Source organism: Cydia amplana, chromosome 14, assembly GCF_948474715.1.
Source record: "Cydia amplana chromosome 14, ilCydAmpl1.1, whole genome shotgun sequence".
Taxonomy (NCBI): Eukaryota; Metazoa; Arthropoda; class Insecta; order Lepidoptera; family Tortricidae; genus Cydia; species Cydia amplana.
In genome coordinates this window covers 15,223,604-15,250,842 of record NC_086082.1, presented here as the reverse complement: position 1 = coordinate 15,250,842, position 27,239 = coordinate 15,223,604, and the positions used below count along the sequence as shown (strand labels likewise).

Here is a 27,239-nt window from a genome sequence, read left to right as displayed (position 1 = left end):
TTACATTATTAACTCTGTCACTTCGCTCACCGCGGCAAATGGAGATGTCAGTGTGTAAACGCCTTAGATACATGATCCTCTATACACTGTATATGTACATTATTTGCATTAGAAAACTAATTACGGTTGTCATGTGGTCGTAAGTTGTATTTAACTGGGTCATAGAAAATTTAATTTTATTTGGCATGTAATAGGGTTTATCTTTGCATGGGTCGCCGAGCTTGGGCCGACGAAACAGGCGGCATAGGAGTCAACTTTTTCGCGCGGTTGACTAACAGCACCGTTGGCTCAGCGGTATAACGTTAGACTTGCGATCGGATGGACGAGGGTTCCAATCCCCACGTTGGGCGCCATTGTTACTTGGAAATAAAGTATAGATTTTAGATTTAGTTTGAAATATATAACCGGTTCTGCACTTGCAATTGCAGGTAACTGTTTTTTTTGTTCGTAATTGTTGAGAATACCTATATTATATCTTGTTGTAAGAATGGATCCTAATTATTTACTAAAGGATGAGAAGATTCCAGCTCATGTCTTCGAAAGATAAACACGGTTGTTGTGCAAATAATGTACCCGCCATAGCAATAGAAATTGCAATGTAAAACTAGATGCAAAATGCAATTTTAAGCAAATTATAAGGAAATGATGGACATTATTTATTGTTTTGTTTGTGAGTGACATTACAGCGAAGGGCCTATGGACATGCCCTTTAAGATCGGTTTTAAGCACCGTCTCGAGCTTAGCATAGCACCAGTATTTACGCTAGCCGGCGTACTTTCGGATTAGCAGGAATCCCCAACCGTCGAGGTTTAAATTCCTCTTGGCGTCCAACACTTAGTTTTAACTTAAATATAAGCAATCTAGCATTTAGTGTACTTGTGTGTTTTATTATAGTTTATATATTGGTAACCGGCGTTTCAATAATTATTCCCTGGCTTCAACACTTAACAATGAAGTAACAATAGCGCCCAACGTTAAAAACAAATTAAATAACAGTGTTTGAAGGGGAAAAACGTCGGTTGAGAAGTTGGTTTTAGTTTAGATATATATTTTTTTTTACACAGTTAAATAGATGAAGATTAAACTTTGAAATTGAGTGGTATTTGTGGTGTTAGTTTTAGTGTTGTTATGATTGGTTGTTCTTTTTATTTCTGTTTATTTAATTATTAATGATTTCCTTTTTTTTATATATTAGTACCTACCTACTGAGTAAAATTCGGCGTAGGGTGAAAATATCGTTATATTGTTTTATGTGTATTACGTATTAACTTAGTTTTGTTACTTGGAAATAAAGTATAGATTTTAGATTTAGTTTGAAATATATAACCGGTTCTGCACTTGCAATTGCAGGTAACTGTTTTTTTTGTTCGTAATTGTTGAGAATACCTATATTATATCTTGTTGTAAGAATGGATCCTAATTATTTACTAAAGGATGAGCTGGAATGACTTGCCGAATGGTGTGCATCAATAATAGTAAGGTGAATTTCCTTAAAAATATAGAAAAAGATGATGCGCCACCGGGATTGGAACCCTCGTCCATCCGATCGCAAGTCTAACGTTATACCGCTGAGCCAACGGTGCTGTTAGTCAACCGCGCGAAAAAGTTGACTCCTATGCCGCCTGTTTCGTCGGCCCAAGCTCGGCGACCCATGCAAAGATAAACCCTATTACATGCCAAATAAAATTCAATTTTCTATGACCCAGTTAAATACAACTTACGACCACATGACACGGTTTTAGCTATTCTATACAGTAAATAAAATGTTTTCACAGCACATGTCACTCTCATTAAATATCAAGTTCTTAAGTATACCATTGGACAGTCAGCTGTAGAGATACTTTTTCACACATGAATTATTGAAACGGGCAGGTCCGAAAATTGACTTCTAAATCTATTATCTCCATAACAATAGTAATGTTAATTTTATATTAAAAGAAAAATGGAAACATTTACGCTTCTGGCAGGACTTGAACCGGCGACCTCTGCAACCCGTGCGTCGCTCTTAACCAACTGAGCTACGGAAGCCTACCAGAAACGCGCAAATCTTTCCATTCTAAATCTTAAAATATAAATATAGATCCAAACCAAAAACATTTATATTAATTTCAGTGTCCTCAGTTTAATACATTTTGCGCTAGTTTGGGATTTAAAATCTGCTTAAAATAGGGAGTATTACTGCAATGTTTTGCCGCCAAGGAAGTTAAGTATACCATAGAGTAACTTATACTCACTGTACCGTAAACTGTTTTTTGACAAGTTTTCACAAACAATCAAATATGTCATTGATAAATCAAGGCGGTTCTTTTACAAAGGGCCTACCGGGAAACGCGAAATCGAGACTCTGCTATTCAGATAGCAGAGTATATGCAAGAGTGATAGAGAGGTTAGATAACAAAATTTCGACTCTCTCGTAGACCTTTAGATTGTGACTTATTGTGGGAGTGGCACCTCATACGCAGAGTTTCGCGTAATATTCCCTATTGACTTAACCAACAATGCGAATGTATACATATCTGTCTGAATGCGATATTTCTCGAAAGTGACATATCCCGCGACGTGCACCTTGTTAGGTCCGTTATGACATAGAGAAATATAGGAAGACAAGAGTGCTCACTCCATAAATCAGTTCAGACTATTAATTTCAGTGCCTACATCTAGCATCGAGTAGCGGAACTATCAGTACTGCTACTTGACAATAGATGTAGCACCGACCGTAAAGTCTTATCTCAACAGCATAAGACTTTCCGGTCGGTGCTACATCTATTGTCAAGTAGCAGTACTGATAGTTCCGCTACTCGATGCTAGATGCTAATAGTCTTTTTGGTACTAAAACTAATGTATGGAATGAGCACTCTATGTATTTTTTTCTCTATGGTTATGAGGGCATCATGCCCTGGCAGCGTTTCCACTGTGCGCCCTGTCTCCGCGAGTGGTTGCCGCGGGCACCTTTATGTTTCTCCTTGCGGTCGCGGTTGGCCAACACCTCCTTCTCTTGCCCCTGTCCGCGGGGCTTACCCACCACGTCCCTGAAAATAGGGCTCATGTTGTAGTTTAGTTAAGTCATTCTAAGTATAAGACCTGAGTGGACGCTCGGAGCGGAGCGTTCGGCGGGGCGTGCAGCGTGGCGTCGGGCTCACAACTGATGTGAGCAGCGTGCACTAAGGCCGCTCCTATACGTTTGCATTTGTTGAACATGCACGCCGCACGCCCCGCCCCGCTGCACGCACAACTCGAGCGTCCACTCAGCCCTTACACTAAGTAATAAGAATAGGGCATGAATAGAGCCTGTACAGCGGCGTGACACCGCTACAACGCGATTGGTTTGATGAGTTCGCAACACGCGCGCCAACTAGTTGCGTTAGACTGCACGATTGGCTCGAATTCGTGAGTGACACCGCTGCACTAGTACCATTTTTAGTGCCCGTAAGGCCCGTCCTGAGATATACGTCAATGATATCAAATAAAAAATAGTAACCGGCTATTAAATTTTACAGATCTCGGGACTAAGCTACCTAGCTGTAGCTATGAACGATCATAATCGAACGGCCCCTATTTTACAAGCTTTCACCTAACTTGTATGTTATGTGCCTATGTAACTATGTATGTTTGTACGGTCAGATCTTGCAAGTTAAATTTGACCCACTTCCCGGTTTCCGATGAAGCTGTAAATTAGCATACTAAGTCGGGTGACAATGCAATATTATGATACCTGGAGCTGATCTGATGATGGAGACAGGAGGTGGCCATAGGAACTCTGTGATAAAACAACGAACCTAACTGTGTTTGGGGGTTTTAGAATTGTCTTGATGAAAGGAAAGAAAGAAAAGTACAGTCAGCGATAAAAGTTTGTACCAAAAATATTTTTTTAGCCAAAAACTTATTCAACAAGGATTCAACTCTTGCAAGCAGGTGATATGAACCACAACGGACGGTTTACTAACTTGTTAGACGGCGGTGGAGGCCGATGGCCGCCGCGGCCTCGCCTGGCCTGGTAGTTGGCCTCTCGCCTCATTCGGATCTCCTCGGGGTTTTGACAGAAGTCCATTCGGTTCCGGGCGTTGTAGGTAGATGGCGCTGGCGTCGGTTCTGGTTCCTCTTCGGATGAACTCTGTAGATTGTAAGATATATTTATATAGTTTCTGTATCATTTAGGTTAGACCACTGTTTAGTTACACACGCCGCCAGGCAAACAGTAGTAAACGTATCTGTATGGCCATTTTATATGCATAAACCAACTATGCTGGCTTGAAGAGGAATTTTGCATCCGAGAGAGAATCATATTATCATAATTGTTTTCATAATAAAACTTTACAGTAATTAATGTTTTCTAACATTTACGAATAAATTAAACTAAATTGATTATAATAAACACACTCTTCTTAAGACACCGCTCTCAATTTTGTTACCGTATTATACCGGGCGTTACCGTTACGCTATAATAGACTCAATACTGTTGTAATAAGGTTACCTCTAGCTCTTGTCGTGTCTGCAACGCTCTTGGCGTGACAAACGGTCGTCGTTCGTCGGTGGGGTCTGCTGGGGCGGGCGTTACGCTATAATAGACTCTATACGGTTGTAATAAGGTTACCTCTAGCTCTTGTCGTGTCTGAAGCGCTCTTGGCGTGACAAACGGTCGTCGTTCGTCGGTGGGGTCTGCTGGGGCGGGCGTTACGCTATAATAGACTCTATACTGTTGTAATAAGGTTACCTCTAGCTCTTGTCGTGTCTGCAACGCTGCTGGGGCGGGCGTTACGCTATAATAGACTCTATACTGTTGTAATAAGGTTACCTCTAGCTCTTGTCGTGTCTGCAACGCTGCTGGGGCGGGCGTTACGCTATAATAGACTCTATACTGTTGTAATAAGGTTACCTCTAGCTCTTGTCGTGTCTGCAACGCTGCTGGGGCGGGCGTTACGCTATAATAGACTCTATACTGTTGTAATAAGGTTACCTCTAGCTCTTGTCGTGTCTGCAACGCTGCTGGGGCGGGCGTTACGCTATAATAGACTCTATACTGTTGTAATAAGGTTACCTCTAGCTCTTGTCGTGTCTGCAACGCTGCTGGGGCGGGCGTTACGCTATAATAGACTCTATACTGTTGTAATAAGGTTACCTCTAGCTCTTGTCGTGTCTGCAACGCTGCTGGGGCGGGCGTTACGCTATAATAGACTCTATACTGTTGTAATAAGGTTACCTCTAGCTCTTGTCGTGTCTGCAACGCTGCTGGGGCGGGCGTTACGCTATAATAGACTCTATACTGTTGTAATAAGGTTACCTCTAGCTCTTGTCGTGTCTGCAACGCTGCTGGGGCGGGCGTTACGCTATAATAGACTCTATACTGTTGTAATAAGGTTACCTCTAGCTCTTGTCGTGTCTGCAACGCTGCTGGGGCGGGCGTTACGCTATAATAGACTCTATACTGTTGTAATAAGGTTACCTCTAGCTCTTGTCGTGTCTGCAACGCTGCTGGGGCGGGCGTTACGCTATAATAGACTCTATACTGTTGTAATAAGGTTACCTCTAGCTCTTGTCGTGTCTGCAACGCTGCTGGGGCGGGCGTTACGCTATAATAGACTCTATACTGTTGTAATAAGGTTACCTCTAGCTCTTGTCGTGTCTGCAACGCTGCTGGGGCGGGCGTTACGCTATAATAGACTCTATACTGTTGTAATAAGGTTACCTCTAGCTCTTGTCGTGTCTGCAACGCTGCTGGGGCGGGCGTTACGCTATAATAGACTCTATACTGTTGTAATAAGGTTACCTCTAGCTCTTGTCGTGTCTGCAACGCTGCTGGGGCGGGCGTTACGCTATAATAGACTCTATACTGTTGTAATAAGGTTACCTCTAGCTCTTGTCGTGTCTGCAACGCTGCTGGGGCGGGCGTTACGCTATAATAGACTCTATACTGTTGTAATAAGGTTACCTCTAGCTCTTGTCGTGTCTGCAACGCTGCTGGGGCGGGCGTTACGCTATAATAGACTCTATACTGTTGTAATAAGGTTACCTCTAGCTCTTGTCGTGTCTGCAACGCTGCTGGGGCGGGCGTTACGCTATAATAGACTCTATACTGTTGTAATAAGGTTACCTCTAGCTCTTGTCGTGTCTGCAACGCTGCTGGGGCGGGCGTTACGCTATAATAGACTCTATACTGTTGTAATAAGGTTACCTCTAGCTCTTGTCGTGTCTGCAACGCTGCTGGGGCGGGCGTTACGCTATAATAGACTCTATACTGTTGTAATAAGGTTACCTCTAGCTCTTGTCGTGTCTGCAACGCTGCTGGGGCGGGCGTTACGCTATAATAGACTCTATACTGTTGTAATAAGGTTACCTCTAGCTCTTGTCGTGTCTGCAACGCTGCTGGGGCGGGCGTTACGCTATAATAGACTCTATACTGTTGTAATAAGGTTACCTCTAGCTCTTGTCGTGTCTGCAACGCTGCTGGGGCGGGCGTTACGCTATAATAGACTCTATACTGTTGTAATAAGGTTACCTCTAGCTCTTGTCGTGTCTGCAACGCTGCTGGGGCGGGCGTTACGCTATAATAGACTCTATACTGTTGTAATAAGGTTACCTCTAGCTCTTGTCGTGTCTGCAACGCTGCTGGGGCGGGCGTTACGCTATAATAGACTCTATACTGTTGTAATAAGGTTACCTCTAGCTCTTGTCGTGTCTGCAACGCTGCTGGGGCGGGCGTTACGCCATCAGAATCGTATGTATCGTCATATTCATCGCTGTACATCGCTTGCTCGTCGCACACCAAACTGAAATAAAAGTTTACTTTCTTTTAGTTTATATCTTAGACGGTGGACGTATGTGTTTATTTCATATATCTATTAAAATTAACCAATTGACCGCCAAAGACGTCAACGGATACAGCCTATAGCAGGGGTCACCAAATGGCGGACTTCGATCCGCATCCGGACCGCCGATCTATTTTATTATTTTGCTTAGGTATTTAATAAACTCAAGGACAAACGGACCGTCAATGGTAATTTTTTAAGAATCGGACCCCTGAAGAAATTAATTGGTGACCCCTGGCGTAATATTGGCGACAAGCTCAAACGACAGATTCGCGATGACGCGCCGCGCACAATAGGCGTGGCGTGGCGTTCAAAGGGTTCCTTTTGACCCCACCGGTTTACATATTTAATTACACAAACGGGTCTACCGCGATATAATTTCATTGTTTTTACCTTTAATTCCGACGTTTCAGCTGAGTTGCACCAGCTGTGGTCACGGAAAGACTGACGACCCAACAAATGTCAACGGAGATATTAAATTTGACGGGTAGCTGCAATTTCTTTGTCTACCCCGAACATTTTTATTAGAGATGCACCGGATATCCGGTTACTATCCGGTATCCGGCCTATCCGGGCGTTATTTTAGTATCTGGCCGGATACCGGATAGTAAAATTAACACAATGAAATTATATCGCGGTAGACCCGTTTGTGTAATTAAATATGTGTACAAAACGCGAGAGTTTAAAGTGTTATATTGCCCGCCGGTTTACCCGGCTCCTTTGGGGTGATTTAGATTTGAGACCCACGATGTCTGAGACTAGACTGACTAGAGCAGTGGTGGGCAAACTTTTTTCATGGGGGGCCAGAAAGCTTGAGAAATTTCGGAGGAGGGCCAGAATTGCAGCAAAACTGGAAATTTTAAAATTTTACGATTTTATATAAAAGTGCAATCCGGCCTTCCCCTTGAAACTTCTCAAACTTTTTTTTTTACAGCAAAACAAAATATATAAGTATGTATTCAAATATTTTACTTCACAACGGGTGAATCCTCAAAATATAATCATTGCGGGCCATATACAAATTATTTCAATGTATCCGCGGCGGGCCGGATAAAATGGTTTCGCGGGCCGGAGTTGGCCCGCGGGCCGTACTTTGCCCACCACTGGACTAGAGGATAAATCGAAATACTCACTTATACTTGCTATATATATCCACCCGCTGCCTAACATCGCTCTTATCATCTAGCAACTCCTTAATATTCCTATGTTTATCCTTTCTTTTCCCCACATGTATCTTAGTCAAGTCCACGTCATCTCGAGTCATGATGTCGAACTGGTCTCCGTCGAACACATTCAGTCTTTCGACGCCAGTCTCTAAAAACTTCTCGTCGAGCGGGTCTTTTGGTATGATTGGGAGGGACCGGTCTAGGCCTGGAAATGAATTTAAAGTTAGGAAAGTATAGAGTAGAACCATAGAGAAAAAAATACATAGAGTGCTCACTCCATACATCAGTTCAGACTATTAATTTCAGTGTCTACATCTAGCATTGAGTAGCGGAACTATCAGTACTGCTACTTGACAATAGATGTAGCACCGACCGGAAAGTCTTATCTCAACAGCATAAGACTTTCCGGTCGGTGCTACATCTATTGTCAAGTAGCAGTACTGATAGTTCCGCTACTCGATGCTAGATGCTAATAGTCTTTTTGGTACTAAAACTGATGTATGGAGTGAGCACTCTATGTATTTTTTTCTCTATGGTAGAACCAAAGAGAATAGTGTATAGAGAGTTACTGTCATGGTAAATTATGAAGCCGGGCGTTTTTTTTTTTTGTTGTCCCCTACACTTTTTTTTCAAATTTGGGATTTTTTTATGTTATTTCTACCCAGAATCACGAGCTCTTTCTATCCTAATAGGAGAAAAAAGTGTCCTAAGGTTTTTATTTCCATTACGACACCATTTTTCATAGTTTTTGTATGGCGGTCGCGGAATGGAAAGATCGAAAAATGTATGGAAACTTTTGGGACACTTTTTTTCTCCTATTAGGATAGAAAGAGCTCGTGATTCTGAGTAGAAATAACATAAAAAATCCCAAATTTGAAAAAAAAAGTGTAGGAGACAACAAAAAAAAACGCCCAGCCACAGTACATTTACTGCCATCTTTCGACATTTGACTTTGATCCTTATTCTTTCAATGATATGTGTTAATTTGTTAAATATCAAAAATTAACGCCACCTACTCGACAGTAGGCCAAAGGTACTATGGTACTAACGTATGGCACCATCGCTCAATAAGATTGCGCCATACCTTTGGCCTACTGTCGAGTAGATGGCGTTAACTTAACAGGTTTACATAAGCTACACAAAAATAAAAATTTCATGTACAAAGACGAACTTTTCCCTAAAACTTACTTACCTAGAACCACAGACAAGACATCCTCTAGACTGAGCATAGTAGCGCTACCCCCTCTGCCACAAATATACGGTAGTTTTACTCCATCTTCGAGTCAAAGTGTCTTTGTATGACGTCCGTGTCTTTGAACGGACCAATCACGGCACGGGACTCGCTCACCTCGTCCCCCGCACCACAGTATTTTTGGCAGCATCGGTTTCATGAAATAATTGCTCTAAACTCAGTCTAGAGGATTCCTAGTCTATGCCTAGAACTTATCCATTGTATTTGGTAAGGTGTATTCGGGTATTTCCGAATGACGAATAGTGGCGGATAATTCCGAAAGCTGACTCTTACTACAACGGAATATGAGTGATTTTACAATGATTTTCGGGATTACCCGATTTCCGGAAATACCCGAATAAACCTTATTCCAAATTTGAGGTTTTCATTTTGCTTCCAAGTTTTTACACACACATTTAACTTACAGCATAGAGAAAAAAAAATACATAGAGTGCTCACTCCATACATCAGTTTTAGTACCAAAAAGACTATTAGCATCGAGTAGCGGAACTATCAGTACTGCTACTTGACAATAGATGTAGCACCGACCGGAAAATCTTATGCTGTTGAGATAAGACTTTCCGGTCGGTGCTACATCTATTGTCAAGTAGCAGTACTGATAGTTCCGCTACTCGATGCTAGATGTAGACACTGAAATTAATAGTCTGAACTAATGTACGGAGTGAGCACTCTTGTCTTACTTATTTCTCTATGCTTACAGAGTAAGAATAAAATAAACTTAAATAAATTCATGTAATAAAAAAAGCCAACCTTACCTCTTAACGAAGCGTCCAAATTATCCTCCAATATACTATTAATAACCCTCTCCGAGTTAAAACCATAATGCTCCAAACATTTCAAAATGAACCCGTCTCCCAAATGTGGCAATATATCTCTCACTTCACTGATCAATGACTCCTGTCTAACGTCTACGGGTATTTCGTTGTCTATGGCCGGGGGGTTGGGGGGGTCGGGCGAGGGGTCGGAGTGGCCGTTGGTGAGGGGTGGGGGGGTTGGCTCGTCGAGGTTGGAGTAGATTGCTTGGAGGATGAAGTCCGTTTTCACTGGGTCGCTGTGTATGTATAGGAAATTTTGTGATAAAAAGTGTTTAATCTATCTATCTAATCTAATCTAATACCTTTAAACGAGCAATTCTTGTTTAATATATATATATATTTCGGGGATCTCGGAAACGGCTCTAACGATTTCGATGAAATTTGCTATATGGGGGTTTTCGGGGGCGAAAAATCGATCTTGCTAGGTCTTATCTCTGGGAAAACGCATATTTTCGAGTTTTTATATGTTTTCCGTCACCCAGATATTCATAGTAAGGTTAGGTAGAATTTATTCCCGATCCCTAGGCCAATTTTTGCGGTCTTTGGAAATTTCTTCTCAAAAACTACTGAACGGATTTTTATGCGGTTTTCACCTATCAGTAGAGTGATTCTTGAGGAAGGTTTAAGTGTATAATTTGTTCAGGTTCTACCCGTGCGAAGCCGGGGCGGGTCGCTAGTTTTTCATAAATCAATCAATAAGGTTTAATATAGGTACCTATAGTTATATGTGACGTTCCACGGTAAAAGGTACCTTATGGCCGCTGGCGCTTACTTCGCATAGCGCCGCAATAATATTGGAGCGGCGTTAATAATAGCGTAAGCGCCAACCGCCATAAGGTACCTTTACCCATGGGACGTCACATATATAGCTTTCAGCATAGGAAATATAGTAAGACAAGAGTGCTCACTCCATACATCAGTTTTGGACCAAAAAGACTATTAATTTCAGTGTCTACATCTAGCATCAAGTAGCGGAACTATCAGTACTGCTACTTGACAATAGACGAAGTCTTATGTTGTTGAGCATTAGACTTTCCGGTCGGTGCTACATCTATTGTCAAGTAGCAGTACTGAACTGATAGTTCCGCTACTCGATGCTAGATGTAGTCACTGAAATTAATAGTCTTTTTGGTACCAAAACTGATGTATGGAGTGAGCAATCTATGTATTTTTTAGGGTTCCGTACCCAATGGGTAAAACGAGACCCTATTACTAAGACTTCGCTGTCCGTCCGTCTGTCCGTCCGTCTGTCACCAGGCTGTATCTCATGAACCGCGATAGCTAGACAGTTGAAATTTTCACACATGATGTATTTCTGTTGCCGCTATAACAACAAATACTAAAAATAAAATAAAATAAATATTTAAGGGGGGCTCCCATACAACAAACACGATTTTTTGCTCTATTTTTTTTTTGATGGTGCGGAACCCTCCGTGCGCGAGTCCGACTCGCACTTGGCCGGTTTTTTCTCTATGCTTTAAGATAGGTTTAAAAGGATACATATCAGGGTACGCAACCCTCAGCATCTCTAGATCCTCATGGACTGGGTAGCAAGCATGGTAATCGCTTATGAGGAGCCGCTCCGAAAGCCCATCCATCATCACGGCCAAGTAGTCTTCCACGTGGCCGCTCACGCTGCCTCTGAAAATTTAGTGTAGTTCGAAATCGAATGAAAGATGGCGCTGTTCCGTGTAGCAAACTTCCTACATCACGCTGTTAAGATTTTTCTTAGGATAATGACCTGAACTTATACAAATTTCAATTCAGTTACTGAATTGATCGCTAGATGGCGCTGTTTCCTGTAGCAACAGTTCTACATCGCGCTATTAAGATTTTTCTTGGGATAATGACCTGAACTTATACAAATTTCAGTTCAGTTACTGAATTGATCGCTAGATGGCGCTGTTCCCTGTAGCAGAAATTCTACATCGCGCTATTAAGATTTTTCTTGGGATAATGACCTGAACTTATACAAATTTCAGTTCAGTTACTGAATTGATCGCTAGATGGCGCTGTTCGCTGTAGCAGAAATTCTACATCGCGCTATTAAGATTTTTCTTGGGATAATGACCTGAACTAATACAAATTTCAGTTCAGTTACTGAATTGATCGCTAGATGGCGCTGTTCGCTGTAGCAAAAATTCTACATCGCGCTATTAAGATTTTTCTTGGGATAATGACCTGAACTTATACAAATTTCAATACAGTTACTGAATTGATCGCTAGATGGCGCTGTTCGCTGTAGCAAAAATTCTACATCGCGCTATTAAGATTTTTCTTGGGATAATGACCCCCGACTAGCAAACATTTTACTTAGTTTACAAACGTGACGTAAGATGTCGCTGTACCATCCAACAAAAATCCTATATCGCGCTATAAAGATTTTTCTTGGGATAATGACCCCAACTACCATAAATTCTGGTTAGTTAACTAATATGACACAAGATGGCGCCGTTACTTGTAGCGAAAAATTCTACTTCGCGCTGTTAAGTTTTTTTTCGGGAAATGAGGCCGTAAAAGTTTTGCTTGGTTACGAATCGAACGCTAGATGGCGTAACCACGCACGCAGCTAAAATCCTGCATCGCGCTATTAAGATTTTTCTTGACCCCAGACTACTAACAAATTTATTTAGGTCGGAAAATCACACTTAATGACTCTGTTTTGTGTGTTAACCTTTTCGACGCCGTGCCAAACACAAAAGCTGTCACTCGGACGTCACGTTACCGAAGTGTCGCTGAAATTGAACTTTATGCATATGCACGTAGGTCTACGTTGCCCTGTGGTCTATGACGGATTAACCTGTCAGATCCCAAGGGCCCGTCTTTGGCGTTAGACCTGCAGTTCGGATATATCCGTCGTTGGCGTCTTTTCGAAAAAAGTTGTGTGTTTTGATATTTTCTCAGAAATCGAAAGTCGACGTTGCCAGTTAATCTGTCAGCTCCCACGGCTCATATATGAGCCAGAACGCTTATGGTGACGTCATATCGTGGGATTCGACAGGTTAAAAATAGGTCGCGAAGAGCGTAATTTATGGTCATTCAAAAAATTAAAAAGTTAAAAACATTGCAGTCTCGATTTCGGGACTGCAATGTTGCATACAAATTTCATTATATAACGAGTTCCAAACTTTTAAAAACTTTAAATGGCCATATCAAATGAAGGCATAGGTCCATTAAACAGCCAAACAGATGATCAGCACTTATTATTATAATGTTGGTACCGCGACTATTTAGGTGTCTCAAATACGTTGGCGTATTTTAAGCAGAAAAATACACTTCTTTTTTTTTAAAGGCGGCATGCAAATCTTTTTAATGGTTTTACTTTTTTCTGTGAAAATTAGAACGTTGCTTCTGTAAAATATTTCTATTTCTTGCACCATTTTTGAGAAAAGCACTATATATGACTCGGCTGGAAGGCTACTTGCTGGCTTCGGATTCAATTAAACGGACTCCCAAGGTCGTCCGTTTAAAACGAATCCTCAGCCTGCAAGTAGCTACTTCCGAACCTCGACAATAATGTACTATTACTCACTCCCCATTCAAAATGGCGTTCTTATACACCGCCAGCATTTCCCTGAATATGTCTATGAGTTCAGCGCGCGCCGTGTCTATGTGCCCCTCCACTTCCGTGTACGCGACGCTGGTTTCATCGCCCACTTCTTTCAGCTTGTCATACAAGTTCGGGATGCCGTATTCATAGAGTTGCACTATACTGAAAAAGATACAATATCGATGTAGATACTAGATATTCTTATACCCTTATAGAGCAAGTTATTGGCAAAAATTTCATTTTTGGTACAAGCTTTTATCGCTGACTGTACTTTTCTTACGACAGACAACTAATACTCATCGAGACAATAGGGATGATGACACATGTTGAATTTTATAACAAAATTTAGGAAAATAGATAGCAAACGAGCAATTTATCACAATAATGTGGATATTAAAATAAAATGTTGAAAAATTACAAAAATACAGGACCTGAAAGTTTCAAAATTTAAGTTTTTTTTTAACTTCCAAAAACGATAAAAGTAAGGGTGCCATTCGATTCCTTACATTTCATCCAAAAAAATATTGTATAGCAACTATATACATAAACGCAATATTTCACCGACAAAAACGCAATTTTCTTGTTTTGTCCATACTACAAGATGGGCGATGACGTCACGGCCCCTGGCGGTTTTGTATAGGGCGTTTCGCGAGTGAAGTGCGACTGTCGGCCTTTGACTACAATTTCTGACTTTTGTGTTACTTTAATGCAAAGGGTCCCATATAGACATTTGATCCTAAAAACAAACCCGATCGATTGATACCATAAATGAAAATTAGTCATGTAGCCTATCCAAAAAACCCTAAAACAATTAGGTTGCGTTGTTTCATCACAGAGTTCCTATGGCCACCTGTCTCCATCATCAGATCAGCTCGATGGTACCATAATATGATAATATTGCATTGTCACCCGACTAGGGCTTGCATATTCGAAACTTTCAGATATTCGAATATTCGACTTTTTCTGACGACGTATTCGAATATTCGAATAATTATTCGAATAATTATTCGAATATTACAAAAAATAAGATAAGGAACGAGAAATCGGTTTATTATCGTTTTTTCAAAAGCTTTTTTCACATATTGCTAAAACTAAGGATATTTGGCAGAAATCCACTTAATTGACTAGATTTTATCATCCTACTATTTATAAGATGCCCACATTTATAAAAACAAGTAAAACGCCAAAATTAGACGTATTTAATATTTCTAGATAACACTTATTATAAATGCGTCGTTGCGTGAAATAATATAACTTTAACCATCCAAACACCTAGGTATGTAAGATATTTTTTTTAGTAGGTAATTATTTTCCGATTTAAATTAACTTGTAATCACTCAAAGGCCTGTAAAAAGGCCTTTAATTTCATTGTATTTTGAATCTTTATTGACTTTATTTGTTTTGGCAAGTTATTATTCCTAATGGTCGGCTAATTATATAATATTAGAATATTTAAGGGAAAAAGTTAGTTGAGTACTGGGTGGATTATTCGTCAGCTAAAGGTGCATGGTTAGATTACCAAGTTGGGCAGGTTTGGTATGATTAAATTTGAGAATTGCGATAAGTGGCAAGGTTTAGACTTCAAAAATTCGCTTAACGTACGCTTGTACTGAATAAACAGAATGACCCTTTAACTTAAAACTTACGCACCGTAAAAATAACATACTTTTTGATTTCGTTTTCTTTTAAATTGAGTCAGGTTTCACTGTATTCACGAAGTCTAGAGTGAGAGAGAGAGAGGAATAGAGTAAAAATATTATTTCCTTCGCATTTGGGGACCTACCGTTCCTCATTCACTGTAAATACCCGTAAAACACACAGAAACTGTAACTACAGCGGATGACATAGATTTTATTACAGTAATAAAAAATATTCGAATATTCGAAACCTGAGCGGCCGAATATTCGAATATCAAAACAGGTCGAATATTCGACAAATTCGAATATTCGAATTGCAAGCCCTACACCCGACTTACATGTGTATGCAAAATTTCAGCTCAATCGGAAACCGGGAAGTGGATCAAATTTGCAAGATTTGATTACAGACCGACAGACAACGGGACAGGTGAAACTAAATAAAATATAGTAAGAATAGAGCTCACTCCATACATCAGTGTTGGTACCAAAAAGACTATGACTTTCGTAGTGGTCATTTCGCAAAACAAAGCCCTGCACCCGTGTTTGATAGCACAGAGTGCAAGCGTTATTTTAAACGTCATAATTTCATAGAAGTTTGACGTGATGATAACACTTACACACTGTGTTATTAAACACGGCGCAGAGTTCGCTTAAGATCGGTTTTCCTAGGATAGCGGTGCCGTCATGTAGCGGCCGTCTCCATACTAAATAATACGGCTAAATATGCATGTCATAGTATTTGTATGGAGACGGCCGCTTTATGACGCCGTTTTCGGAGGAAACCAAAGCTTTAACCAAAATCGAACATGTTTGAAGTACAATAAAATCTTGGATTTTTTTTTTCTTTTCTCCACTGACTTATAAATTCTTATTATAAAACAAGAAATATTCTATAGGTATATTTTATCCTCCTAAGGCCCAAGGTCCTACCTATAGTACTTCTTCAGTCCGATGAAATTTAAACCATATTCAATTGGAACAGAGTTGCATTTCTTGTTTAAAATTTCAAACAAATAAAAATAACTCTATTCCCTGCACTATAGGTTAAAATTTCAATGGTAAATTTTGAGTTTTTCATTTGTATGGCTGGGCCTTTAGGAAGTTATTCAACTTACCTATTTACAAAATTAGTCTTTCTAAATATTTTAACTCCCTTAGGGTACGCTTCCAGAAATATCCTCAGCGTCATCGCCATATCCAGTAAGTGTATGACCAAATCCTGCAACAACGTATTTTATTAAATATTATAATTTGTGTTATTTAAAGTTTTTTATCTACATATTTGGGCGTTTTCTAAAATAAATATTGAAAACCTGATTATTTCAAATCTGGACGTCCTAGGGTTCATTCTACTCAGAATCGACAGCATTCTCCATCCCGCCATTAAAAAAAGATGTCCCGAAATGTCCATTCCATTACGTCACGTTTTAGCATGAATTTTTTTTCACTTGTATGGACGTGACGTAGTGGAACGTACAATTTTCATACAAATTGTTGGGACATTTTATTTTATCATCAGAATTGAATATGCTAGTGATTCTGAGTTGAAAGAACCCAAAAACACCAGGATCAGTGAGAATCAGGTTTTCGATATTTATTTTAGAAAAGGCCCATTTAAAAGAAGCCTTTATCAATGAGACATGTCGGTGGATGGCATGTTGGCTCTACATTACAGAGTTTCAATAAGTGTTACTAGATATGAAAACAACTGTACACGAATTTCGCAGTTTTAGGGGTACCGCCAATATCGAGTGAAAACCCCCAATATCAGTTACTGTATAACCATTAGCTTCAAATAGTTGCGCCATCTTATGTTATTTAAAGTTGAAAATGAACTGAAAACTATGTAATAGGGTTAATCAACTTTTTCTTGTCACACGTTGCTATGGTTACGGTCTCCTGAGTCACTCTCAAAATTTTAGTGTTTTCGCATTTTAATGAACCAAACTTGCATTTTATGGTAGTTATAAGACCTTTCCATAATGGGACATCTGAGCATGTTAGTAGAACATGGTACAGCAGCTCTTCTAACAATCTATGCTACTATTGTCTCCTCGCTGATGGGACAGAATAACAACAAGAAATAGTTGATTGACCCAATATCGTATTTCCCTCGCCACGCCTTTTTGGGCCGATTCAGCGGGTCTACGGCGTCGTACGGTGCCTTACCTTCAATATACTAAAGGTGAGCGGTCCCTGTTCCTTGCTGTTGGGAGGTCTCTTGATATCGCTGAAACCCTCGAAGGTCTTGGGCAGGTCCGGCAGGTCTACAACTTCGTTTGTTCACTTGTAGTAGGTGGTGCCTTACCTTCAATATACTAAAGGTGAGCGGTCCCTGTTCCTTGCTGTTGGGAGGTCTCTTAATCTCACTGAAGCCCTCGAAGGTCTTGGGCAGGTCAGGCGGGTCTACAGCTTCGTTTGTTCACTTGTAGTAGGTGGTGCCTTACCTTCAATATACTAAAGGTGAGCGGTGACCCTGTTCCTTGCTGTTGGGAGGTCTCTTAATCTCGCTGAAACCCTCGAAGGTCTCGGGCAGGTTCGGCGGGTCTACAGCTTCGTTTGTTCACTTGTAGTAGATGGTGCCTTACCTTCAATACACTAAAGGTGAGCGGTCCCTGTTCCTTGCTGTTGGGAGGTCTCTTAATCTCGCTGAAGCCCTCAAAGGTCTCGGGCAGGTTTGGCGGGTCTACAGCATCGTAGTATTTGTTCACTTGTAGCAGGTGGTGCCTTACCTTCAATATACTAAAGGTGAGCGGTCCCTGTTCCTTGCTGTTGGGAGGTCTCCTTATCTCGCTGAAGCCCTCGAAGGTCTCGGGCAGGTTCGGCGGGTCTACAGCATCGTAGTATTTGTTCACTTGTAGCAGGTGGTGCCTTACCTTCAATATACTAAAGGTGAGCGGTCCCTGTTCCTTGCTGTTGGGAGGTCTCTTAATCTCGCTGAAGCCTTCGAAGGTCTTGGGCAGGTTCGGCGGGTCTACAGCATTGTAGTATTTGTTCACTTGTAGTAGGTGGTGCCTTACCTTCAATATACTAAAAGTGAGCGGTCCCTGTTCCTTGCTGTTGGGAGGTCTCTTAATCTCGCTAAAACCCTCGAAGGTCTCGGGCAGGTTCGGCGGGTCTACAGCATCGTAGTATTTGTTCACTTGTAGTAGGTGGTGCCTTACCTTCAATGTACTAAAGGTGAGCGGTCCCTGTTTCTTGCTGTTGGGAGGTCTCTTAATCTCGCTAAAACCCTCGAAGGTCTCGGGCAGGTTCGGCGGGTCTACAGTATCGTAGTATTTGTTCACTTGTAGTAGGTGGTGCCTTACCTTCAATATACTAAAGGTGAGCGGTCCCTGTTCCTTGCTGTTGGGAGGTCTCTTAATCTCGCTGAAGCCTTCGAAGGTCTTGGGCAAGTTCGGCGGGTCTACGGCGTCGTAGTCTTTGTTTACTTGCAGGATTATGTATTTGAAGGCCTGTTAAAGATTGTTATGTAAAATTAGCATGGGGGAGTTTTGTTTATGAGTCAAAGACGATTCTAATCCTTTAAAAAAAACCTAATTTGGCTAAAATGCAACTTTAACCAACATTAAAATTATAATTTTAGTACGTCTCGCGACAGTTTAAATTCGGTTTAGACCAACAGTTTAAAGCTGTTTTGTGAAGTTGGTTCTTTTTTTAAGCTATACATATAAGTGGTGATAAAAATAATGAGTCTCTGATCCTTACCTCATTCACGAACGCTACCGCGGCCGCCGCGTCGCTCTCGTACCGCGGCTGCAACGTGAACACGCTCTCCAGCACACGGGACACGTGCCTGAAGAAAAAAAGCGGCCAAGTGCGAGTCGGACTCGCCCATGAAGGGTTCCGTATTTAGACGATTTATGACGTATTAAAAAAAACTACTTACTAGATCTCGTTCAAACCAATTTTCGGTGGAAGTTTACATGGTAATGTACATCATATATTTTTTTTAGTTTTATCATTCTGTTATTTTAGAAGTTACGGGGGGGGGGGGGGGACACATTTTACCACGTGTCTCTCGCGCAAACTATTTAGTTTAGAAAAAAATGATATTAGAAACCTCAATATCATTTTTGAAGACCTATCCATAGATACCCCACACGTATGGGTTTGATGAAAAAAAATATTTTGAGTTTCAGTTCTAAGTATGGGGAACCCCAAAAATTTATTGTTTTTTTTTCTATTTTTGTGTGAAAATCTTAATGCGGTTCACAGAATACATCTACTTACCAAGTTTCAACAGTATAGCTCTTATAGTTTCGGAGAAAAGTGACTGTGACATACGGACGGACAGACGGACAGACAGACAGACAGACAGACAGACAGACAGACAGACAGACAGACAGACATGACGAATCTATAAGGGTTCCGTTTTTTGCCATTTGGCTACGGAACCCTAAAAAACAACATTCCTTGAGTCTTTCACATGACAATAAAACATTAATAAAACATTGTCCTGGTAAGGGCATCTATTTGTGTGATGAGCACAGATATTTGTTCCTGAGTCATGTGTGTTTTCTATGTATATAAGTATGTATTTATCTATATAAGTATGTATATCGTCGCCTAGCACCCATAGTACAAGCTTTGCTTAGTTTACGGCTAGGTTGATCTGTGTAAGATGTCCCCTGATATTTATTTATTTAAAAAATCGACATTTTATGTTTTGTAATTAATAGACGACCCCTTACTTCACTTACTACTAATATAACAGAAATATAGTCTCTGTGGTCAGTAAATCCTACTAAGTACACTAACTGGCAGGAAGTTTGCGCAAATTTGGGACAGGTGGCATGCTGTCGTTTCGGAGGCCAAGATTCACTTTGGATCGCTGAGCCAAAATAGTTAGTTTAGTTAGTCAGTAAATCCTACATTTAAAAGAACATGTAAAGACTTCTCTAGGTAAGAAAAAGAAATCTGTACTAAACGAATAGGTATAATTTGAAAGAGAACAGGATTTCTAAGCGTAAAAATAAATATATTAATATAATGTCAAAGTTTTTTGGACGTTTGTTCCTTTATAATTTGTAACGCAAGAACGGCTAAATGGATTTACATTAAGGGCCACACCGCACTAGTGTGTTTTGAACAACGGCGTCTAGTCAGCGCTATGGAAAATGGCGTCGCTGCGCAGTTGCGGCAACGTTGCGTCGAGCAGCAGCCATAGAGTTAGCTAGACGCCGACGCTCGGGAGAGGCTAGTGTGGGGTCTAAATTTGGTACAAAGATATATACGTGTGTAGTTAATAAACTGGAAAAGGACATAAAATACTTTTTACCACAGAATCCACCTTCTAAGAGACAAGCGGGTGACGCAGGCACGGACAAAGACGCGATAAGGGGGTTAGAAATATTTCAGAGTTTTAAGTTAACAGTATAAACCAGGATTATAGTCACCTAGTGTTGTCCACGCCGTACACCAGACACGTGTCCCATAGTATAGGTATAGTGAACACGAAATTGTCGTATATGAGGTCGGCCATGTATTCTTTGCTTATCCACTGAGACTGGAAAATAAAATTTATTTTTTTGTAACCAAAACAGATGTGTCTATGGAGTCAACTGAATCTATGAGATTCAGAACCACACCGATGGAGTCACGGGACAGGCTTATCCTAGTGTGATCCACCAAAATTAATGTTTATATAACTGACTGATTTTAAAAATATAACTTTACTTTTAAAACGGTACTTATAAATCAATTTAATACATATACATTAGACTTAAAATTACTACCATCCATGATAATTCTCTGGTACCATGAGTGCAATGTAGAGCATATAATTCATAGATAATATATTTATTTATACGCAATTACGACTTTAGCAGGCGTGGCTCACTCCGCGATTTCGTCGCTTTGCTACAAGTAGCTAAAGTACATCCGTTCCACACCAATTTTGGTGGCTAGCCATAAGCCGCACGTGGCGCTGTCGCCACCTAGCGGCCATAACTGACCTGATCGTAACAGACGCGTTTTGTTAGAGAGTGAGTCTTCTGTACTTAGTACTATTATTTATTCTGTGACTTTAGTGAATAATACAGTTCCATCTCACCTTACTCTCCTTATTAGTAATAAGCCTGCTGAACACAACCAGTATCAGCCTCCTAATTTCGGCATACAGTTTCTGTACGTCTCTGGTCTCGTGCGGCGGCATGTACGGCGGACTCGCCTCCTGTAGGAAGGACACCAGCGAGTCCGTGCACTGCGGGTGGTATAGCACCGTGCTCCAAAAACATATCATTGCAGGTGACTGTACATACATCATACCTTACTCTCCTTATTAGTAATAAGCCTGCTGAACACAACCAGTATCAGCCTCCTAATTTCGCCGCACAGTTTCTGTACATCTCTGGTCTCGTGGGGCGGCATGTACGGCGGACTCGCCTCCTGTAGGAAGGACACCAGCGAGTCCATGCACTGCGGGTGGTATAGCACCGTGCTCCAAAAACATATCATTGCAGGTGACTGTACATACATCATACCTTACTCTCCTTATTAGTAATAAGCCTGCTGAACACAACCAGTATCAGCCTCCTAATTTCGCCGCACAGTTTCTGTACATCTCTGGTCTCGTGGGGCGGCATGTACGGCGGACTCGCCTCCTGTAGAAAGGACACCAGCGAGTCCGTGCACTGCGGGTGGTATAGCACCGTGCTCCAAAATCATATCATTGCAGGTGACTGTACATACAACATACCTTACTCTCCTTATTAGTAATAAGCCTACTGAACACAACCAGTATCAGCCTCCTAATTTCGGCATACAGTTTCTGTACGTCTCTGGTCTCGTGGGGCGGCATGTACGGCGGACTCGCCTCCTGTAGAAAGGACACCAGCGAGTCCATGCACTGCGGGTGGTATAGCACCGTGCTCCAAAAACATATTATTGCAGGTGACTGTACATACAACATACCTTACTCTCCTTATTAGTAATAAGCCTGCTGAACACAACCAGTATTAGCCTCCTAATTTCGGCGTACAGTTTCTGTACGTCTCTGGTCTCGTGCGGCGGCATGTACGGCGGACTCGCCTCCTGTAGGAAGGACACCAGCGAGTCCATGCACTGCGGGTGGTATAGCACCGTGCTCCAAAATCTGCAAATTAGGGTTCAGTCACAGCGCAGACACGCCATTGACGCCATACATCAAAAATCATTTGCGTTTATATGTGTGCGCGGCACGTCTGTGCACGCGTCATTGTGTACAGTGCCAGCCACTTGAATAGCCTCACTCACCAAAATTAATATTTCTCATAGTAATATAAAAAGGAGATATACATTAAACATTAAATATGAAATAAAACAAGAAGCCTTGTAATAGTAAATAAAATATTTATTGTTATCTAATCAAAGTTTTAAGAAATAACGTCAAACAAATAATTGACCCTTCCACTTGAATAGCCTCACATGCTAAAAGATACTGTTTAGTTATTAAAACTCTTTCGTTTAATATTTCGTATACCTTCCATTAGACCTTATTAATTCGAAAATACGTTTAGGTAGTGATTCATATAAAGAATGTATGTAATTAACGTCCACAGAATCCCAAACAGTGTAAATAGCTTGAATCAGTTCTTCTTTATTACTAAACTGTCTTCCGTTGTAATAAACTTGCACAGAAAGCCAACCCCAGACATTTTCCATGATGTTCAGATCAGGGGACAAGGATGGCCAATCTAGAACTTCAATCTGGTTTTCTTCAAACCACTTTGTAACTAAGGCTGACGTATGAATGGGAGCATTATCATGCTGAAAAAACATTTTTTTCTACCTATTACTTTTCTTATCTTACTTTTTGTTTCTTTTAATAAATTTAAATACTTTTCAGCTTTTAGTCTTCCGTCTACCGTCAGTAAAATCAACAGTACCATAGTAAGAAATTGCTCCCCAAACCATCACCGATCCGAGAGTTGAATGATGACGTGATAGTACTTTCGGTTCTTTCCTTAGGTCATGAAAATAATATTTAAATCCATCTGGACCATCTAGATTAAACTTTTTCTCATCACTAAAAATCACATTTCGCCACTCGGTTTTCCAGCACATGTACTTTTTAGCAAAAGACAGTCGACCCGCCACATGTTGTTCGCGCAAAGGAGGTTTACTCATGATTTTTTTTCGTTTGAGGTGGGATGATATTCTAATAATCCGTCGAACCGTAGAGAGAGATGCTCTAGTATTTATTTCACTAGCTATTTGCCTGGCGGTCTTGGTGGAATTTGAAGCAGTGCGTAAAATAAGTCGACGTTCACGATCTGTAGTGGCAAATTTTGTGCGTCCTTTATACTGGTGGCCGTAATTTTCCTTATTATTAACATAATTATTAATAACTTTAGGGCTGCGACCTATTTTTTTAGCTATCTCACGATGGGATAAGTTTAAAGTAAAATAAAAATTAACCTTTTCAATTTCTAAACTTGTAAGTTTTTTACCACGTCCCATAGTCACAAAACTCACAAAAACACTGTGTTTATCGCGTTACTGCAGGTACTTAATAGAATGCCATCTGTATTATCTAATCATAATAAAATAAATTTGAAAGCGAAACTTAAATGCACGGTTTGGACGATTATGTTACACTGAGGCTATTCATGTGGACGGCCCGTATTAGCTCTTGCGTCCACAACGTTTCGCGCGCAGACAAGTTCGGACTTGTTAATGTGTCGTTCGATAAACGTCAGGGCGTACAATTCAAATTTAAGATATATTAATCAAAATAATCACGTATAATTATAATACTCACAATATATAGGTGAGGCTATTTAAGTGGTTGGCACTGTATGTGTGGGTAGGTCGCTTTACTGAGAGTACGCCAGAAGTCCGCCAGATTCGTGTCGTGGGGCGAGGTAATGCGAGTCGGGGCGGTGCGGTGCGTGGCCGTTCTGTATGATAATACCATAGACTAGGAATCCTCTAGACGGAGTTTAGAGCAATTATTTCATGAAACCGATGCTGCCAAAAATACGGGGGTGATTGGTCCGTTCAAAGACACGGACGTCACATCACACAGACACTTTGACTCAAAGATGGAGTAAAACTACCGTATATTTGTGCAGAGGGGGTAGTGCTATGCTCAGTCTAGAGGATGTCTTGTCTGTGGATAATATAATACTATTACTTATTCTGTAGCTTAGTCAAGTGACTCAATCATTGAAAAAACCGGTCAAGTGCGAGTCGGACTCGCGGTCCAAGGGTTCCGTAGAATCCGTACCCAATTTTTAATAATGTATTTTTTTATGTGGAACTAGAATGAAATGTCTTTAAAAACCCCATAAGAGTCGGATCAAACACAAAGTGATTAAGTCCGACTCACGCTGCACATTTCAAATAGGTTTTCCTGTCATCTATATGTAAAGAACTATTTTGTGTAATTTTTTTCAAAAATTTAGGCCCAGTAGTGTCGGTGATAAAGGGGGGGGGGGGGGTGTTCGGACAGACAGACAGACGCACGAGTGATCCTATAAGGGTTCCGTTTTTTCCTTTTGTACGGAACCCTAAAATACAATTAAAAAAACCCTTTTTAAATATTTTTGTTATCTATCTAATACCTTTAAACGAGCAATTCTTGTTTATTTATTTATATATATATATATATATATATTTCGGGGATCTCGGAAACGGCTCTAACGATTTCGATGAAATCTGGTATATGGGGGTTTTCGGGGGCGAAAAATCGATCTAGCTAGGTCTTATCTCTGGGAAAACGCTAATTTTTGAAATTTTATATGTTTTTCGAGCAAAGCTCGGGCTCCCAGATATTTTTTATTATCCTGAAAGCAAAAAGGAAGGAAATCTAAATAACGCGATGTAGTTTTCTTGTTATATTAAACGGCGCCATCTAGAGTAGGATTCGTAAACTAAACAAAATTTGTATGTGGCTGGGGTCATTATCGCAAGAAAAATCTTAATAGCGCGATGTAGGATTTTCACTACATGAAACGGCACCATCTAGCGTGGGATCCGTAAACTAAACAAAATTTGTATGTGGCTGGGGTCATTATCGCAATCTTAATAACGCGATGTAGGATTTTCGCTACATGAAACGGCGCCATCTAGCGTAGGATTCATTACCTAAACAAAATTTGTGTCGCTAGGGTCGATATAGCAAGAAAAATCTTAATAGCGCGGTTCAGAATTTTAACTACATGGAACAGCGCCATCTAACGTGTTATTCGTAAACTAAACCTAATTTGTATATGGCTGGGGGTGGGGTCATTATCGCAAGAAAAATCTTAACAGCGCGTTTCAGGACTTTAATCTACAAGGAACAGCGCCATCTAACGTGTTATTCGTATACAAACGTGGAATCATTATACCCACCAAGAATCACTACAGTATAAAACAAAGTCGATTCCTACTGTCTGTCTGTCTGTATGTATGCTTAGATCTTTAAAACTACGCAACAGATTTTGATGCGGGTTTTTTTAAATAGATAAAGTGATTCAAGAGGAAGGTTTATGTATAATTTGTTAACCCGTGCGAAGCTGGGGCGGGTCGCTAGTAACTTATAAATATCATTAATATCTGAAAAACTATTGTTATCATTTTAAAGATGATATCCAACTAGAACTATGGAACAAAATTACCTGTGATGTTCTAAACTAAGGAGCCACTTGAGATCTTCCAAGTACCCGTCCATCCGAGTCTTCCACGCGTCTACAGCGCCGAGTACCAGCCCACTGCCCGACGGAGGGCTCTCATACACTATCATCTCTCTGCATTCCACCCAATATGGGTCCTGGAAAAGGGACAAGGTAAGTCTTCATTACCATAGAGAAATATAGTAAGACAAGAGTGCTCACTCCATACATCAGTTCAGACTATTAATTTCAGTGTCTACATCTAGCATCGAGTAGTGGAACTATCAGTACTGCTACTTGACAATAGATGTAGCACCGACCGGAAAGTCTTATTTCAACAGCATAAGACTTTCCGGTCGGTGCTACTCAAGTAATAATAATTCGTTGACATTAGTATAAAGAAGACTGTGTTGTACGGAACAGGGTAATGTTTTCAAAATGACGGGCGTTTTTCCGAGCCTTGCTAATTAGAGATGTGAAAGTTGCAGAAAGTTTCAAAAAAGTTGGGAAAGTTCACAGAAATTTTAGCTTTCATTTTTAAATGGAAAGCTTATATTCCCGTACAAAATTATGACAAGCTTCCAATTTTTTTTGCAATTTCATAAATTTTCCAAAGGCTATTCTATTGCTCATTGCAATTTAAAGCTGAAGAATTAATTACATTTTATAGATTTTTTTGTTACAACTTGTGATAATGTGCCTCCTAAGCATGTGAGTTTTACAATAATGAATGAATGCATTAATTTTTGTTTAAGTAGTTTTAAAACTATATTAGTAATATGGTACAGTACAGCAGGTTGTAGTTTGAATGTAGAAACAAAATATAACATAACCTTGAACAAGTGGTAAGGAGACTATACATATGTTCAATCATAGTAATGATTCTACAGACAACTATTCTATGTTACATTAACAGTAACATTCGGTACAGTTTATAAATGCCACTTGAGCGCGTTCATATTGCACAACCTTGTACAAAAATCAAAACAATGTCTCACCAATGCTTTGATTTGTCGCATAAAGCCCGAGTCCGACACCGACAGCAGTAGCCTCTCGGCTGGCAAGTTCTGTGGGTTCTGAAAACGATAAAAGTTTACAGTGCACCGATTTAATTAACTTCGGTAAAAAGTTATTCGGTGAGTAATAGATTCTTACCGAAAATTCAACATTTTTGTTACTCATCATACGTATACGTATTTAAATAATTCTAGGTACTAATATACGAAATAAAATTTTATTTTAAAACACACTTAATGGAATTAAATAAATTATTTAGCAGATTTCGTTCTGCACGTACAGAACCACGATTGCAATATTCAACATTAAACAACTGTACCGATATTCGGAACCTAAAGTAATATATTGAGAGTGGCAACACTGTAGTTAGTCGTATTGTCCTTTTCTAGCATATACGTCCATCTCTCTCCCACACCCCC

The 27,239-nt window shown here is 40.4% G+C and overlaps 1 protein-coding gene across 1 annotated transcript; it reads right to left on the bottom strand.

Moving 5' to 3' along the window:
- Positions 1–2,878: 2,878 nt before the first annotated feature.
- Positions 2,879–27,037, bottom strand: LOC134654233 (activating signal cointegrator 1 complex subunit 2). The gene is made up of 16 exons (XM_063509703.1): positions 26,959–27,037; positions 26,802–26,879; positions 25,810–25,961; positions 22,139–22,319; positions 20,623–20,732; positions 18,932–19,019; positions 18,532–18,678; positions 16,339–16,442; positions 13,569–13,748; positions 11,537–11,677; positions 9,977–10,272; positions 7,937–8,174; positions 6,681–6,764; positions 4,592–4,676; positions 3,945–4,111; positions 2,879–3,029 (listed from the first exon to the last, which is right to left on the bottom strand). The coding sequence occupies exons 1-16, from the start codon at positions 26,986–26,988 to the stop codon at positions 2,879–2,881; spliced, it is 2,232 nt and encodes a 743-aa protein (XP_063365773.1). The 5' UTR covers positions 26,989–27,037.
- Positions 27,038–27,239: the final 202 nt, after the last annotated feature.